This window comes from Ambystoma mexicanum, chromosome 5p (genome assembly GCF_040938575.1).
Source record: "Ambystoma mexicanum isolate Mex_15411 chromosome 5p, UKY_AmexF1_1, whole genome shotgun sequence".
Classification (NCBI taxonomy): domain Eukaryota; kingdom Metazoa; phylum Chordata; class Amphibia; order Caudata; family Ambystomatidae; genus Ambystoma; species Ambystoma mexicanum.
Window position 1 is genome coordinate 690888097 of NC_090930.1, and position 19913 is coordinate 690908009.

A 19913-nucleotide genomic window follows, 5' to 3' on the forward strand; every position below is an offset into this window, starting at 1 on the left:
GAACGAGAAGAAATGAAAATAAGATAGGAAAAAGATAAATCAGCATCAAGATGAAGATCCATATTATGAGCAGTAGAAGAAATAAGAAATTGAGAAGGAGGAAACAATACAAAGAGTGGAGGCAAAGTATGAGAAATAGTAGAATCTGTGTAAAAAATAACTTGAATATTTTATGCATTAAAGACGAGAAGATTTTCAGACATCCATACCTTAATAGCAGAAAGACAGCTCGAATGATAACTGAGAATAACAGACGTGAAAGAAGAAAAAGACAAAAAGAGCTGGGTACCATCAGCATAAAAATTGGGACATAACCCAAAAGAGGAAATGATAACCGCCAGAGGATATACAGAAAAAAGAAAATGACCAAGGACAGTGCCTTCTGGAACACTATCGGAGCAGACACCAGCCCAGAGACAGAACCAGTGTGATTAGATAAGTAATAATGAAACCAAGATAGCACAGATCCTGAAAACCCAAAAGAAGAGGGTTTGTAAAAGTAACACGTCATTCACTGTTTTAAATACAACAGAGAGGTCCAATAGTATGAGGATAGACAAATGTTTAGAATAGTGAGCAGTAAGCAATGAATCACAAACAGAGAGAAAAGTCAGTTTCAGTAAAGTGACGAGGACACAACCCAGATTAAAATCGGGGCAGAATGGAATTTTCAGTAACAAAGGAAGAGACCTGGGAATAGACAACCTGTTCCAAAAGCTTAGAAAGATAAGGAAGAAGAGAAATAGGACAACGATTTGAGGGAGAACACAGATCTAAAGAAGGTTTCTTCGAAATAGGAAGGAAAGAAGCATGTTTGAAAGTGGAAGGAAAAGTACAAGTACAAAGAGAAATAGTAAAAAGAGTAGTAAAATAAGAGTTTGGAGAAGGATGGATTTCTCCCTCTGATGAAGGAAGTGCTTTGATGAGAGCCGTTCTGACATCGCATTGGCTCTCAGTGGCACTCCTCCCCTGGGATTTAAGCTTTATAGATCAAGCCCTCGGTCTGAAGTGGGAGATATGGGCCATGAAGACCCCGTTAAAAGCCCCTGCTTCCCTCTGGCCTGTAATTCAGTATTCAGGGCCCACAACTCCCGGTACAGCCACTGGGTTAGGTCTATAAAGTATAAATCTCTACTTCCAGCTTTGATGGGCACTCTACTAGGGGAATTGCTTTAAGCAACAAGTGTTTTATCTTAGGTTCTGGGTGTGAGTGATGTAGAGTGTGAGGAAGAAAGAAAGAGAGATAGATAAATCTTTTGTTGCTTACAATTTTTACTGTGTGCCATTTTAAAGAAGATGGCGGGTCATTTTATTATTTTCTCCTGTCTCATTTGTCTGAACTCTTCCTTGTTCTCGTAGCTCCTTCTGCCATCTCCAGACACTCTCCCGTTTCATTGTTCTCCTTCCTTCTTCTGTCCCACCTAGATCCTACTATTGTCTTCTTGCCCTCTGCCCAGCGAAACCCATCTTCCAAAGTGTGGGGAAAAATATAGCCCCTGAATGCCAGAAATAAATAGGCCAGGCCTGTATTTAAGAGTGTAGCTGACTGGTGCTATCCATTAGAAAATGCAGGCCAGTCCAAAACACGTGTCTGACTTAAGGCCTAGTCCTAGGACATAAACAGAAATGGGCTTCTTTCAACTTTACCAAAATGAACAGGTGCTTGAGTGAACGAAAATGTGCGTTGGAAACTTAAAAGTGCTGGATGGGCTTGCATGACAAAAGACATATGTGGCTGAAAATGCTGTTTTACTAAATACATGGAAAGCTTCACTTTTTATGTAAAGAGAAAAATAGCAGCGTGTACATTATCTTCAATGCAGCACAATACTGTGATCCAGAAATCTAAAGTGAAGCCAAGCACTGTGCATTTGTCATGAATAAAAACACGTACTTTTCAACATTAAAATGACATAAGTGAAAAGGAGAGGCCTGCTTGTGGTAGAAGTGAACACGTGTGCTCTCTGTTAACTGGCCAATTTGGTTAAATTCTGAATATACCTCATGGTTAATAGTGTGGAAGCAAAAACTATATGTTATGAACAACAGGTTTAAATGTAATTTACTTTACAAATCTTTAAACATCATGCCATGCAAAATGTCAAAAGGTAAACACAGTTAGTTGATTCATGGCTGTACTTTCAAATGTAGGGGTGCAGCTGGGCATTTCTACTGAACTGGAACTTTAACCTCAAAGGCCTTTCCTCTGCTTGTTCAGGAGAGGGAGGTCTGGTTGTCAACAATCAATCAGGTTCATTGCTTAAAAACACAAAGAAATACAGAGCCTGAGATATGAACCACAGTGAAAATAGATAAGGCCAGCTCAGCAGAAGCAACCTTGAGGTCACAACTCACATAAAATGTGCCTTAGGCCTGAAAGCAGAGTCCTTTGAAGCCATGTGGAGAGCTAAAATCAACATGGGCTCAAAGCCACATGCCCTCTAAGTGCATTTGGGATTCGAAACCTAAGAAAAGGTGGGGGCTAGGAAAATGAGTGAGGCCTGTGAGGCAGAGGTTTAATTAATAGAAAAATACATTTTATTGCATAAAGAGTGTATCATATATGACACAACACTCGTTCCAGACTTTTATTAAAGGTGACCGAAATCTCCTTTGAACCATACCAAAATGATTTTTGTGTGATAAACATAACAGATGTTTTAAGAAAAAATTGATTTGGGCCATCCCATGATTCTGAAAGATTTGAAAGTTGGTGTGAGGGTGATGGACTAAATTAACGAGTGTATGATGAAGTGTCATATTTTTTACTGATGCGGCTCCTGAGTAAATGAAGAAAAATTGTATCTCTGCATAGGAAGGGCAATCCGACTTCAGACTAGCATCATCTGTTTTGCCCTAAAATGTAGTTCTTAAAAATATATCCATGCATGTTAAGATTAGAAAAATCAGGGTACTTGCCATGTTGATCAATTTTCAGAATTTAAACATGCAAAACCCACATGTCAGTTTGGGATGCCAAAGCTTTCTCCTCCATCAGCTTTCCTCACCCACACCCCTCAACTCCTTGTCTTATTAGCACACAGGTTGGAGGTGGGTGGAGAGAACCAACCAATCCATACCACAGGAGTTCTGACGAAATAGTGATGTCATTTGCCTTATAAGTAGCCAATAGTGCTTTAAACAGTTTTTATAAAACAGGTTTTTTTGTAATTATAGAGAACTGCTGCTGGACTCTTGCGAGAAACAACTAGTAGAGAGGCCTCAATCTTGCATTCGAGATAGTGTCTGGGGGATTGAGAAGCTAGCTGGGACCCAAACCAGAGGAGCAGGAGCAAATCCCTGACTGAAAGCTTTGACCAGACCCTTGCTGTCCTCAGAGGAGCCCTGCTGTTTTCCCTGACCAAATCCTCCCATGTAAGTGGATATCCGAAAGCCATCAATTGTGTGGGGAGTCATCTGCCTTTATCTCTTTCCATTAGTTGATCAAGGAGGGGATAACACTGGCTAGGCCCTTCACACAATTTATTATATCTTAATCAAACTTATTTCCCCATTAGAAAACCACCCCTCTGTTGAAATTGCATTATGTTGGGAGCAGCCATCCATAAACCTTTCATTAAAGTCTGGGTAGGGAGGAAACTGTGTAGATCCTTAGCACATTTGATTAAAGTAAATCAATTACTTCTCATATAGAAAATCACAGGATAAGGGTTGTTAGAATTCAAAACTAACAATAGCTCATTCCCAGTGTGTTTGAACTGGTATAGCCCATAAAGACATGGTTGCCTGTCCCTGAAATCCTTGACTCCCACATAGAAATGGGTGGAGTGTCAATCATCCCTAAGAGAAGTAATCCATAAAACACCACCTTTAAAGTCAGTGTGGAGGGTGTAAAATGAAATTCCTAATTCATTTTAAAACATAATTGCAAGTATTGTATCTCATCTGCATGTGTGTTGCAACACAACATCTCTTTTGTGTTCATTTTTCTCTGACCTCAAACTATCAAGCCCTGCCTTTTATTTTCAAGTGTGTTGAAAAATGATTTTCATGTAAGTTCCTTTTTCCCCACCTTGCCTTTAAATAAACCCAAAACAATTGTTCCCATTGAATTCTTTTCCCAAACAGCACCTTTTTAAATCAGCAGCAAAACGATTTTTCCATTGTGTTCTCACTCTCTGCAGCTTGCCTTTCAATCAAAGGGGCCATATTGAATTGAGGCCTAGAGGGTGGGGGTTGCTGGTAGACAAGTATTGTTTCAAATTAAGTCAGTTCTGTGGATTTTGTATTGTATTGCAAATGTTTTTCATTGGTTAAATCGAAATTCAATCTGGTGTAAATTGTCATTGCATGTTTCAAAATTTCACCTGTGTTGTTTTATATAACTGAGCCATAAGTTGTGCTTTTGGCTGTTGCCACAGCATTGGTGGCTGATGTTAGCCTGCTTGTCAAAACATGATTCAATAAGTTATTAAATATATATTTTTACTACACACCGGCCTGGTTCCTAGTCGATTGTGACACCGGGATTTTGTTGGGGTTGGGTGCAATGCGGGTTAGATGCCTCACCAAATTGAACCTAAAATAAAATAAACGGTGCTTTATTTATTTTATTTTATTTTTATTTTTTACATTTGTATCCACCTTGCTTGGGGGGGAAAGGAACTCCCTGGGTTGAGTGTGACCGCATAACAAACCACAACAACAGCATGTTTCCATATTGCTTCTCTGTTACCGGGGCACCACTTTTGCTATACCTAGTGCTACCCCTATGAGCCCTGGGTTGATTCAAATCTTTAAAAGGTGTCACGTTTAGTAATATTCTGAAGCTCAATATCAAGTGACAAGTATGCATCTTTCATCTTAAACCACTCTTTTAACTGACTCGACATTCATCGATACAGATCATGCAATGTTCCGTTAATTTATTTTTGCTATTTGTGTTATGGTTAATAATAAACTTTAACAAAATGCACTAAACAAAATAATTCAGGAAAATGTTTAATTCGATCAAAACAATTAGCTATAATTTATATCAACTCCATGTACAATGTAATATCCCATTTATATCAGTCTTATACATTTAGCATAGATAAATGTAGAAATTACAAGTGCATGTATTTTTTAAAGTGGAAATGAGGGAAATGTCTATATTGTCCATTGGTTAGGATCATAATGCGTGCGGACCCACTGAACCACAAATGTATTGAATACATTAACCACACGCTTGTCAGGGATATCCTTAATTAAAAGTTCTTAAAGGTAATTTAAATTACAGTGTGGGCTGCAGAAACAACGTATTCCCTCACTTGAATTGTTTTTTCAATCTTTGAAATACATTTTTCGGTAGTGATGAATTGACCACCGAAGATGCAAAATCATATTTTAGCATTTTATAGATTCGTCACTAGGGCATGTGAGGCTGTGCTTTACATGTGATGGCTGTACTTGGAATATGAGCCCTGTACTGGCATATTATGACAGTGACGGAGCAGGGCTTGGATATGATCTGGACATCGGAAGCGAGTGCTTACTTGTGATGAATATATGGGCTGTAGGAGACTCTAAATAACATAAGATGGCAGTACTGAAACACAGGAGGCTGCACTTACCATATTAAGGCTGCACTTGGGCATGTGACGCTATACCTTCCATATATGGTATATATCTGAGATGTGAAGATATATAACTGACATGCAATCACTGTATTATGCCATATGAGACTGTGCTGGCATATGAAGGTTGGCATAGGACAGGGCATGCTGCGTGTACGCCAAGTGCATACCACGCTTCCTCCAAGGCAGCACCATAGTTAAAATAAGGTTTCTAACTAAAATGTCTTATTTTCTCCTGTGGTTTTTATTAGTATTAATGATTAAAGTTATAGGTATTTCTCACCAATGATTCGCTGGATGTTATGGTACAACAATGAAGTGCATTCTGTTATTACCTAACTATAATGTTATTGTACTGTTATGAGAGCTGTCTTCATATATGGTGCTGTTTTGTTAACTTTAGTGACTGTCCTAGTGCCTTGAAGCTGTGCTTCTGTATAGGTCATGTGCTCAATACATACATACTACTTTATTCCGGTCACTGATGCCACATCCTGTTATATCATCTGACGTGTGATTTCACTTCTGCTATTCTTGCAGTTTTGGAGAATAGACGTTCCTGCAAGCAAAAGACATTACATCCCATTACTCTCTTTCCTCTCCACTTCGCTCCTTCCAGAATCTTATCCTACCCTTTCTTATCTATCCAGTTGTTTTCTTAATTCCCTGTATTGCTCCCTTAATTCCTATTTTGTTCTTAAAGTCAGTCATTCCTTCTTCCTTCCATCACTCCTCTTGAAGCCTTCCGTCTCTTCTGTTTCTCCGAACTTCTTTATAGACGCCTCAAGACGACATAGGTGAAATATAATCAACTAACCTTTTTATGTGTTTCATCATATTGTAGGTGTTGCACAGCTGGTTTTTGTGCATTAGAACAGCTGCTTTATCATTAATTGACTGCGGTTGCCAAGTAGTGCTATTTTGTTTCAATGACACCGTTTTTTGATGTCCCACCACTCAAACAATTAACTTCACAGACACACTCTAAAATCCATAGCTGTAGTGAGTCTTCCCTTCATCCTTGCACCTCACCTCAAGCAAATACAAACTGATCCCACGGCACACACCAAACACAACATTTCTCTGATCCGGATCTTCTACATTTCCATCCCCTTCCTACTCTTTACCTGTACCCACGCTGTCTCCAAATCATGTTGCCCCACAAGCCCCCCTCTCCCCCACACACACTGTCCATATATAACACATCATTTAGACCTATTACACCTTCACATGCGTTCCACTGGATAATGAACAAGCAATGATACCTCAGCAGTGGTCAGATGCCACACACACATGCATACACTATGTACACCACCTCAACAAAGCATAGACTGGGAAAGGGGCCTGAAGAGTGCCTATCACAATTTGACCACCCACTCTGCCACTGCTACCAATGACCATTTGACTAACAAAGAATGTTAGAAAGAGGCCTAACTACCGTGGCCCAAATCTTTCTGCTTTCCGGCCAGACCGCACTGTTCAGAAATGCATACAAATTGACATTGGGAGGGCAGATAGGAAACCAACTCCACCACCAGGACACGCTTGTTAATTTAATGCTAGCTGACTTTTGTCAAGAAGGTACATGTTACTCTGTTGCTGCCATGTTGCAAAACTACATGGCAATTGTTGGTTTGTCAATAGACAAGGTCCAACAAAAAGAGCAGAGCCTGCTCCTTAGCATTAGTTAGAGTGGATTGTCGGATGCGGCTGGTTGCAGTGCGACTTGACAATATAACGTTGTAACGTGTAACATGCTGAGGTGTTGAGGTCCTTTCCTCTAGCAGAATTGACTGAGGAGTCAGAGACGTGCGGGCAGGAGTGGCACTGTGGATGAGTACCTGGAGTCGCTGGACGATTGGGTGCTTGCCGACAGACTGGTCTCTGATACCTGGCTGGATCACTGGTGATTTCAGCATACAGCGGAGGATGTTACCTCCAATTAGTCCAACTTCCTGGGTCAGACTTGTTCAGTGAGAGTGGAAAAACACTGCAGCGGGATGTCAGGGCAATGGGGGATAGTGTACGCTATTGTTACTGCTGAGGAAAACTGGGTAATCAAAAGTAACAAGGGCAGCCCAATCTTAATCACAGTTTTCTCTGAGAACAGCCTCTGGCTGATCAGAGTTGTCTTAATAGTCATTTAACAACGTGCATTGGAATAGTAACAAAGTGTTCCAAAATGTTTGTTTGTGTTCCCTACTGTGCCAGGGCCTATGTAGGCAATTGAATGTGTTTAAGAATATTGGCTAAGAAAGTTGGCTGCTCGGAAATTGGCTGCTTGTTATTTGCAACACCTGTAGGAATATATAATCTACGGAGCAAACCTGTCATGGAGGACCAATTCCTCGATATACAGGGGACGTGGATCCCAGTGCGGATGTGGCTTGCATTACTGAGGAAAGCCTAGTCACTAACACTGAAGTACTTATCTGCAAAATGGATCCGCACTTGTCCCCCATATTTGAGGAAGGAGGGGGTTGAATAGCGGTAAAGTCCTACAATTGGAGTCTGGGATTAGGCACCTGGTCACACCGCGGTTACAAATTAGTGACAAAGCGCGCACTCTGTTGCCAGTCAAGTTTTCCTGCATTGAATTCTCCTCCAAATGAACGTTTTCATGACTCCATAAATCTATATAGGCTATATTTCTTTACCTTTTCAGACATGTCTTCATTTCCTTTTCAGGTGTTGCAGGTTAATGGACAAAATGTCTCTAAGGATTCTGGTACTTGTATTTTTTGCACTTTGTTTTTCTTGCAGGTGACTGGAAACAACTCCCTCCATAGTACAAATCTTACCCTGGATAGGGGGAGGGGGAAAGCCATGTTTATGGCTCTCCATTGTAAGGCATGATGGCCCTGGTGCTGCAGCCTTTTGAGCCTGGGACCTGGTCACACCACACGTTTAGTATAATAGAGTCTGGTCTGGACCTGACGTGCAGCAAAATTGGAGCTCTGACATAGCAGCCAGTGATTACCAAGCAAGGGATGGTGTTGTGGGAGTGACTGCCTTGCTGGCCCCACACAATGATGGATGCGTTTCCTTATGTGAGCCTGGACATGACTACTGTTTTCTCTGGTACCCCTACTATTTGGATGAGGTTCAGCCGAACGTTGTGAAAAGTATATTGGTGGATGTACAGGTTGCCTCCCAGGCCTCATTTCAGTTGGCTGATATACTGGAGAGTGACTATAATGGTGTGTACTCCGTTAGAATTTGGCCGGGGGATGCTTGCTATACGACGATGAGATTGGAAGTGAGGGACACAAGTGCAACGGGGATAGATGCCCGATTAAAGCTATCAAAGCCTCTCAGTAATCAGAAAAAGATTTCTTTGTGATGGCAGAGCCGTGCACAGGTACATATTTAAGACCTGCCTCTAAAGTGAGATGGGTGTCTAGAATGGTCAAAACCTCATCAGCGATCAGATCCTTTTGGGTCTGGAGTTGCAGGACATACATGACCACACAGAGCAAGATCAGTGTGGAAATAACAATGGTGCTGATATAAACGCCCCGATAAAAGTGGAAGCTATTCCATAGTTTTTGACAGAGCACCCATCTAGTATCAATTGCTCACATATTAAGAAAATAAATTCTGTCTCCTTGTCCACTCAACATGGATTACAGCATATCTTGAGGGCATTGGATGATCCAGTAAGGCTAACGGCTACGGAAGTATCAGCACTGCAGATGGTACTAAGCTTGTTTGCAGCTTTATATGACAACATCAAGCTAGGACTGTCTGCACATACAATCCAGCTGAGTGACTTAAACATTAATCTGGTGTCCATGAATGACACTTTGAAAAATCTAGCGCCAATGAGCACATCCCTTCCAAATCCTGTGGGACCATTAAACCCCGTCCCAAATCTGGGCAGTCCACCTTCGTCTCTTATCCAACTAGCTACTTAGCAGGATAGAGATGGACGAAAAGGTAAACATGGAAAGAGGCAAAATCAAAGGTCAGAAATGGCAGAAAGACCGTTCTCGGACATTTTCAAAGTACCTCCACTACACGGAAGAGGATGCAGCAGCAGCCCGTGTTGTGTAAGAGGCGGGTGATCAGAGTGCTATTGGTAAAGCAGCTTTTACTAAGGAAAGAAAAGACAGCTTTCGTTACTCAAATGGAAAATGGAAAATGAGGAAGTGGACTCTCTTGGTATGAGTGGGAAAATATTGTCAGGGGCGGCAACTCCCCCATCACTCGGCCTAGGAATGCTGATTGTGTAATGGACGTCGGTGAAGGGTCCGTGCAAAGTGACCAGGTCGGCATCATTGACATGGCAAGCCGGAACCCCGACTTAACTGTTGAAGGAGGGACTGTGCAAATAGACAATGTAGCGTCAGTTGACATGCAAAACAGAAGAGTGCACTTGGGAATCCAGTGCGGCACTGTTCCATCTGTTCCACTCATAGTGGACATGTTAAGTAGAAGAGTGCATATGGGAGTTCAGTGACACCCCGCCCCATCTGCTCCTTCTGTAGTGCCAACCTCGTTTGCATCAACCATGAATAAACCCAAGAATAGAGAGGCACTAACGATGTGCCAAGATACACGTGGGATTTTGGTTGGTACAAATAGCAGGAGTTTGGGAATGGACCATTCCGTTGGCCCCTGGTGTATCAAGGAATCTAGGTGGGTTAGCACCAGGTATGTCTCTGTGGCCGGTTTTCCAGAATGGTGGACCCTCAGAGGCAACAAAGCCAGGATCTTCTGAAATGTTTTTTACTGGAATGGATATTGCAAGATGGCAGATAAATGTTGCTGAATCGAGACAATGTCTTCAGGCTGCTTCATGAAATTCCTCAACTGTGGCTCCTTACATCGAAGGACATTGAGAGGGAGTATTTCCTTGACAACAGCAGATCTGACATTGTACATTTAGACTTTGTATCAAAAGTGATTGTCAATATCGTAATTGCCAAAATTGATTTGTTTTGATTGATGGGCTATGATTTAACACTGAGATACATGGTCTCCACCGAATTAATTGATGATATCCGGTTCATTGGGAGGGGGGTCGATTAAATGAGGTGAGTGAATCGATGAACATAACTCTGGACCCCCTTAAGAAATGGGTCGAAAAATGGTTAATGCTGAAAAAGTGGATCAAAATGGTGGATGTAATCACTGGCTATGGCTACCAAATTCTTTGGCTAATACCTTTAGAAAATTGGGGACTAGAGGTACTGGTCTTAAGCTGTCCCCAAGGTATACAACTGTTTATCTATGCTGAGTTGGAACTCTAGGGGGTGTAGTAGTTTCACGGGATGATATGATAGATGCAGTACATCATTGGAATTCGATTTGTTACAACTGCAGGAGGTGTGGTGTTAAAGGCATGCTTCCTTCACAGGTGACACTGCAGCCTCAGGTAAGCTTTACAACGTCTTTGCTTCAGGTTCTAGTTACATGTTATCAGGTTACAGGTATCAGGTATCAGGTAAGTACATTAGGTTAAAGGCACCAGCACCCTCTCCCTCAGGCAGCTCACTTTCAAATGACATTCCCAGAACACTCAAAGGAAAACACTCACACAACATTCTACATCCAAGCATTCCACAGCTCAGATTCTCACAGCACAGACCTAAGGCAAAAAAGGTAATTACAGCATATCTCCCTCCTTTAAATCTAAAAACGAACAGAGCGAACGCAAGATGAACTTATTGAATTTCTAAATTCACTAAGACTATGGTCTCTAAACTCACCAAGACCAAAGTCTCTGAAACAGTCGACTCCACTCAACTCCATTCCATCACCACAAGGAGAGAAGCTCCCGCTGAAGCACAACACCTCACCGTCCTTACACGTGGAACACCACAGGAAAAACCACACTTAACCACTCTACAGTCCACACATTAGCCAAACAGCAGGACACTCACACGAGGCAACCAGCCCTAAACACTCTCAACTGCTACCGGCTAACTGCTTACAACCAACTAAACTATCAATCTTCGACCATAACCAAAACAACACAGTGGTGCACAACAATCGCACACGTGGTGCCCGATAACACTCAAAGCACAAACCCCTCAAAGACACATGCACAACTTGATAGTGCACAACCACATGCTGGTTGTCATAAGAGTCATAACCAAATCAATCGCAATATGACAACGCCACACCAAGAACACCAGCAGACGCGGAAGCACATCCAGTGCCAGGCCACAGGGTAGCATAACCAAACACAGCCATCAGGGCACATTTCTCCAGTGGCCACAACCATGCCATAAAAACCCAAACAACAAATTAGGTGTCCAGCTCACCGAAACAACTTGCAGGTGTCGAACCCCCAACCCAACTAGGCAAAAACAACTTGCAGCCAACACCCAACACCCAAACACAACTAGGCATCCAATGCCTACCTGCCTCCTCAGTGTCCAACACTCCCATGACGCAAAAGGCATGGGTTTACCAACCCCACAACATGCTGTGTGCTCAACACCCCTAAAGCAGCACGCAGGTATGCCAGATCCCCCAACAACTGGCACTACTCTACCACAATACCATAAACATGGCTTCATTATGTCCGATGGATTGTTAGGCCACCAGGTAAGCCTACAACACAAGACACACAACACACAACCACACCACACAGTAAAATAAAGCAAATACAGGAACACGGTAATTGAAGAACACTGTCATTAAGAAGTCCATGTCCTAGCTTTAAGTCCGACCAATGCTGCTGGTTTCCTGTGAAGCAAACGTTAGCACAAAACATAAAACCGTCCTATTTTCACACTTTGTTTTGTTCCTGCCAAAGAGGCCAAGTCAATACGATTACACCAGTCTTCACATCCGCACCCACTCCATCCGGATATGTGCAAACAAGAATCCTATACAGGCCTCACATCACAATCTACCAAGGTTGAACTCAACACCATCCAGAAATATAGCAAAGGCCAAGGGTGCATTAAGGAGCATGGGCCCCGATTCATGGAATTCTTTGCAGGGTTCAAAGTGACTTTGCACTGCTGAAAAGTGACTTTGCACTGCCGACACAAACCCTGATTCATGGAACTATGCAAATTGCATTATTGCCGTGCAAAGTCATTTTTTCAATACAAAATGAACTTTGCACTGACTTTGCTCTGCAAGAATACACTTTGCATCGTTCCATGAATCAGGGTTTGTGGCACTTTTCAGCAGTGTAAGAAATTCCATGAATTGGGCCCTTAATGTGTTGAGAAAACACCATTGATCACGTGGCCCCCCTGGTTACTGGGCACGGAGACATACACCGGCACCCTCTCTCTCCAGTCACTCACTTCCAAATGACATTCACCGAACACTCAAAAGGAAAACACTCACACAGCATTCTACATCCAAGCTTTGCACAGCTCACAAGATGACAGCACAGACCCGAGGGGAAAAGCATGTTACAATATGTGACTTTTAAATCAGAATAGTATGGATGGCTACACACTGGTTGGCTACCCCAGGTATGGGGAGGCGGTCATCTGGGGGCCTAATTACTGACGTTTATTCCTCAGTATTGAAGAGCTATGAAATCATCTTGGATACAACCTATGGTTTGCTAGTGGTTAGAGTTGCCATAAAAATTCGATCTTTTCGGCACTTATGATTCTAGTGAATATATACTGGAAACCCCTGTGTTCCAACTTGGAGTCATTTTTGTCCAAACTGTCTGAAATATGCGCAACCTATTTGGAGGTGGAGAAAGGCCAGCATATTTGCTTAGCAGGGGATTTTAATGCCGAGTGTTTGTGTAATTCTTTTGATTGTCTATCCCCCAGTCAAATACGGGATAAATGTAAATAAAGAACTAGCGTTGATAGTAAAGGGGGGAGAGAGTTTTTTGAGTTATGGAATCTAAAGGTGGCAAACGGCTCTGTAGCGGTAGATAGTTGCCCTGTGTTTTGAGTTAGGCGTGGAGTCCTTGACGTGCCATCTTAATTGGAAGCCATTGGTCCTATTACAAATGCTCTTGGATCCTCCATTAAAGTCGTTGGTTGTGGACTTGACGATCCTAATGATGAGGATGTTGTATGCCCTGATGATTAAGTTTAAAAGTGTGCAGGCACTATACTAATGGATAGTGGACATGCTGTGAGGGACCTGATTAGCAACCTAGGTCGTGTGAAAAGGAAACTGTTTGAAAAAGATTGGGTGAAGACTATGGGTAAGGTCAATTATTGTAAATTGTATAACAGCTTATCATTCCTAGACACACCTCTAGGCATACCTCAAGAAGTTTCCCAACGGGCAATCCGTTTTTAAGAAATAGACTGAATCTGTTACCATCAGGGGAAATATGTTAGCTAAGATTAACACCCACCCGAGAAGCAGGTTTGTGTGGTATATTCAAAGGGGATGGAGACTTACAAATGCGAGAACTTATTTTAATTGATTTTACTGCACTGAAAACTGACAGATGTATTATTATTATTGTTATTATTATTATGTCATTATGTGCATAATGGACTGACTCTAAACACTAGACATCTTCGGATGTCGAGTGGTGAAGTGACCGTCTTAACTATCGCTGTTGTGAAACTCCACTGTGCTGGCATACGTAAAATTCATTGGTGAATGTTTTTATTGACTTTATAAGTTTCATTGAATAATATAGGTTTTGCTTGTTCGACTTTGTAAAATGCCTTTATATGATGTTTATCTACATAAGGTTTTTATGTGTTAAGACTGTTTTAACTTTGTATGTATTTTGTGGGCATTATTTAGAAATTGTACCAGAGCATAGGGTTCAGCAGTCACCACTAATTCTTTCAGCTTGAATTGTTTATTTCGCAGGGAATACTCATAACTACATGTAGAGTAACTGTACAGGCAGGGGATGAGTAGATGTGGTTATCTGGCCAACATTGTCGAATGCCAATACTAGTGTGAATGTATAGGATCAATCTAAATGTGTCTATCCCCTTCAGTAGCTGGTCATTCTCCTGAGTATGGCGCCAGACTAAAAGCCACACTTCTTTCTCGAAGATGTGCCACAGAAGTGGATGGACAACTATGACATTATAAATACTGATCAGAATGGTCCTTTTCATGAGGGGGTCTTTTTCACATGCCATTTCGTTAAAACAGTAGTGGGGGTTGCCTATTAAAGACATTCAAAAATGTTGTTTTCCTTGAGTGTGTGTTCTTACAATCTCAGTTTAATTTTACCAGTTTCATCACCTTCCCTGACTTTCCGGCTGTGCACCTTCCATCCTCCCTTAGTTCATTTTTAGCCCCCAATTTCTTGCTTGCATACGGTTTCCAATCCACTTAATTGTGTGCCACGCAGTGTCCCTGGGGCCATGGTTCATCTGCTCTGTTCCATGTGTCTTGTTTCCGATCTCTGCTCTGATCTCTGTCTGCTCTACGGAAGGCATGATCCAGACGCATGACTTCCGTAGGTTTATCCACATGAAGTCACCCTGTGCCACCTGTACCCGGGTCTCACTCTCCATTCATTGTTAGGAGTCTTTGCTTTCGCTCTTTTCCTCTCTGTGACCCATGGTCTGTTTTTGCTTTTTATGGCTGGCATACCAGGTTATATGTGATTTTACCGAAGACAATTTCAGAGCGGTAAGTTTCACCGAACATATAATACCAAAAAAATACAGATTTTTTATTTGTATTTTGGGGAGGTCCCCCCAAGCTACCTGTTTTCTATTGTTGTAACCCCACCCCCACCCTGTCCCCACCCATTTTAACCCATCACCCCAGACCCCTATATACATATTTAATGAAAATTGTCTGTATTTTTTCAGTATTATGGTTTTCGGTAAAACGTACCTTTCTGTTTGGTTTTAAGGAAAAAATGACTGGGTATCGGCATACCACAGTCAAACGAGTGGCATGCTGTATCATCACTCTTTGCCATTTCCTTAATCCTCTGCTCTTCCAATCCAGTCAGAGTTCCACACCCTTGGTTGATGGTTGCCGATATATTTTCCTGGGCCCACCTTACACAACATGGCTGACTGAATTGGCTCTGTCTGTAAATTAAATATGGTTTGGAAACCTTTAGTATGAGAGCTGGGGACAAGGCTCATGGCTAAAATTCATCTCTCACCAGTCAATCATGGCCAAGGGGCATCCTATGACTCCCATGTAAATCTCACCTCTCACACATGGCTGAGAGGTAGGGTTATGACTTAAATTTATAGTTAATCTCTTTAAGCATAGAAGAGGGACAGGTTATGTCTTCCGTGTATATCTGATCCCTGAACCAAGATCGAAAGGTAGGTCAATTATTTCAATGTTAATCTCACCCCTTAAGCATGTCTGACATTTAAGCCCATTCCTTCTATGTACGTCTTTCCCTCAAGCATTGCCATAGATTGTTTCCCTGGCTTTCATGTACATCTCACTCCTCAAGCATAGCTGAGATATCTGACCAAAGCTTCCATTTACATCTCAGCCGTCAGTTATGTCTGAGAGGCAGGTGCAGAGCTTTCATGTACATCTCACTCCTCAAGCATAGCTGAGATATCTGACCAAAGCTTCCATTTACATCTCAGCCGTCAGTTATGTCTGAGAGGCAGGTGCAGAGCTTTCATGTACATCTCACTCCTCAAGCATAGCTGAGATATCTGACCAAAGCTTCCATGAACATCTCAGCCGTCAGTTATGTCCGAGAGGGAGCTGCAGAGTTTTCATGTACATCTCACTCCTCAAGCATAGCTGAGATATCTGGCCAAAGCTTCCATTTACATCTCAGCCGTCAGTTATGCCCGAGAGGCAAGTGCGGAGCTTTCATGTACATCTCACTCCTCAAGCATAGCTGAGATATCTGACCAAAGCTTCCATGCACGTCTCAGCCGTCAGTTATGCCTGAGAGGCAGGTGCAGAGCTTTCATGTACATCTCACTCCTCAAGCATAGCTGAGATATCTGACCAAAGCTTCCATGCACATCTCAGCCGTCAGTTATGTCCGAGAGGCAGGTGCAGAGCTTTCATGTACATCTCACTCCTCAAGCATAGCTGAGATATCTGACCAAAGCTTCCATTTACATCTCAGCCGTCAGTTATGCCCGAGAGGCAGGTGCAGAGCTTTCATGTACATCTCACTCCTCAAGCATAGCTGAGATATCTGACCAAAGCTTCCTTACACATCTCAGCTGTCAGTTATGCCTGAGAGGCAGGTTTGGAGCTTTCATGTACATCTCACTCCTCAAGCATAGCTGAGATATCTGACCAATGCTTCCATGCACATCTCAGCCGTCAGTTATTTCCGAGAGGCAGGTGCAGAGCTTTCATGTACATCTCACTCCTCACGCATAGCTGAGATATCTGACCAACGCTTCCATGCACATCTCAGCCGTCAGTTATGTCCGAGAGGCAGGTGCAGAGCTTTCATGTACATCTCACTCCTCACGCATAGCTGAGATATCTGACCAACGCTTCCATGCACATCTCAGCCGTTAGGCATGTCCGAGAGGTAGGTACAGGGCTTTCATGTACATCTCACTCCTCAAGCATGTCTGAGTGCAGGGCCCATGGCTTCACTGCACAGGTAAGCAGCATAAAATGTGTGGATAGGTTCGAGACTAAATATCTTCCTTCATTAATGAGGCAGAGGGGAGCAAATATAATAACCCCACAAAAATATCCCCTTCTCTTCGTGTTGATTGAGCCCTTAAAGCCGTATGAGACAGGCAGTACTTTTTGAGGACAGGCATGCGGGTCCATGTTCAACAGGTTCTGTCATGGCTGCCGTATCTCCTCGCTGAAAAAATGAGCTGTATTTTTAAATATAAACCTCTTTTAGCTGGGCATCAGTGGCCTTGCCAGCCACTCACCTAGCTTGGGAATGACTCTGAAGCTTTATTTTTTAAATGTGCTAGGTGCCAACCGAGCTCCCGGTGGAAACGGCAACTTGCCGTCTATGACCTACTCCGTGATCGTGTGGCGCATTGTACCGCAATCCTGCTCCGTTCAAGCGTATTTGCCTTAAAAGGAAACAGAGTTGCAAAAGAAATGGAAGCGAATACATGAATGTTAAACGGCTGGGACGATGGTGTCTCGCCCCACATCAGCTCCCAGCCACCCCTCCACTGCAAATGCACATGGTATAAACCATACATGGGCGGGTGTATAGGCTCAACACAATGGATACCCACAGCTCTCGATTTCCAGCGTGCAATTCTGCTGGTCCAGGGGATATCTTCGCAGGTCCATCATGCAAGCTGCTGTTGTCGTGATTCTGAAAGATGAAAAAAATGAAAAGGAAGAAATCAAAGTCAGGCAGCAAGAGGGGCCACTGTTTCCATAGCAACCTGGGAGAAGTGGTGTGAAGGGGGAGGGGAGGAGGGAGAAGCGGAAAGGGAGGAAGGCAGCGCTCCCTCCGCCGCACGCTTAAATCTTTCGTGACTCACTTTAGCGAAGCCTGTGTTTTTTTTCGGATTTTTTTTCATATTCATCGAGGGAGGGAAGGATGGGGAGACGGAGGGCGAGACTGAGGGGCAACAGGAGGAAGGAGGGACGCAGAGACAGGGGAAAGGGAACGCAGCGTTGCAGGGTTGAAGAGTATCGTGCTCATTATACTGCACACGTAACAAAAACAAGCAGGACACACTTCATTCTGACGGTAGTCAACAGAACTCCCACGAGCCCAGCGTACGACGACTCTGCACCCAAAACGCAAACAGAACCCATGAAAAGCAGGCAGGCGCACTGGCAAGCATGGCGTGCCCGCTGCACCACCCTATGGACGGTTCACTAGTGATGTCTGTCACACCTATTGTCTGCACGTGATCAATGCGGCACTGGGCGTGATGGGCATGTGCTGGCTATGGCACCTATTTTGGGATTATGTTATTCTGTTCAGAAATAGCAAGTGCTCGTTTTTAAAGCTGTGAACCATATATAGTGCTCGCAAAAATGACGATAGTATATTGATTGCAATGTTAACTTCATAATTAGTATACCCGGCACGCACGCACGCACGCACGCACGCACGCACGCACGCACACACACACACACACACACACACACACACGCGCGATATAGCAATTGGAAATGCATAAGTTGCCAATGCTACCAGTATAACATTTTAAGAAACACGTACACATAGGCACACAAATGCATTGGTTAGACATGGCAAATGAACAGAGCTCGAGTCAACGTGTGAACGCCGTGTAGGGAAAGGCTTGCCTCCAGCTCCATCCCGCCATTGTACGTGCCTTGGGTACGGCGGAGCTGGAGGTGCATGCGGCATGCCACACACCTCGACCCTCATTGGCAATGCGCGGCGTGTACCTGCGCCGTGCCTTCTTAAGATGCAGCGACAAAGGTCAATTGGCTCAGGAAAGAATGGGAATGCGCGCGGCTGCTGAGCTCGCTCTGTGCAAGAGAACCGGGCGGGAGGGCGAGGGGGACGGAACAGGGGGGGGGGCGTGGAGGGGGGTGCAGAGAGACCAGGAACCGCATCAGCCATGCCCTGTCACTTTAAGAAATCTTGAGAGCTAAATTTATCTCTCCGCTGTCTGTGAAAACTGTTTGTGGAAGATGAAGCCTCGAGGAGAGCCTTTGCCACTGGCTGCCTCGCTATAAATAGATTGCGCGCTGCAGACAAAGGGATGCGTTATACACCCGTACTGGGTCTGGAGGCAGCCCACCCCCCGCCCCCATCCGCTCTCTATCGGCAGTGCTCCCCTCTAAAGGTTAATGTACCGCCCAGAAACACGGAGGCACAGGTCTTCGAGCAAAGGAGAACCCGCTGCTTGAATGAAGGCATATTGTATCCCAAACAGGGGGTAGCCCCTCCAGTGAGTGCCACATCGAAACGTGCGTCAGACAGCATCTGCATTGTGATTGACATATTGAGCACTGCGGTCGAGGGAGATTCCGGCACAGGATGGGGGGGGGGGGATTAAATCCCCCGCGATCCTACATGAGTTTCACACCTCCCATGGGCAGAGAAACGTGTGGGGGCAAGGGAGGCACGTCCCTTCCAGAAACTGTGCCTGTGCATTGCCGTGGAACAGGCAACACTAGCCATGCACAGGACAGCACACACCACCAGCTCCCCAACTCCCGGAGACACCGGCCCTAGGGCTCCCCCTTCTTACAAATACAAGTCGACCAAATGCAGCCCACAGCAGCATCTCAGAAATGAAAACGCGGCCTGAAATGATTACACACACGAAACAAGCAGTTTGGCAGACACATGCATTCTGCTGGCTTGTACTATGCCACAGAAGCCATCTATTCTTTAATATTCTTTAATACACCATGATTCCTACTTGTCAATGTAATAAGATTGTATTATTCTTATCATTAGGGCATTTATTGAGGGCTGACCTAGCTTCGGGAAGCAACGGAGCACTTTACACTCATTGAGCGCAGAGCCTGTTGTGG

The 19913-nt window shown here is 43.6% G+C and overlaps 1 protein-coding gene across 2 annotated transcripts in view; it reads right to left on the reverse strand.

The window, feature by feature from the left end:
- LOC138481138 (gamma-aminobutyric acid receptor subunit beta-4) overlaps positions 1-19913 on the reverse strand; it is an 839960-nt gene that overhangs the window by 206835 nt on the left and 613212 nt on the right. For both annotated transcript variants that reach the window (XM_069613063.1, XM_069613062.1), the window contains exon 5: positions 17675-17757. In XM_069613063.1, coding sequence (XP_069469164.1) covers positions 17675-17757 — 83 coding nt within the window. The remainder of the gene's footprint in view (positions 1-17674; positions 17758-19913) is intronic.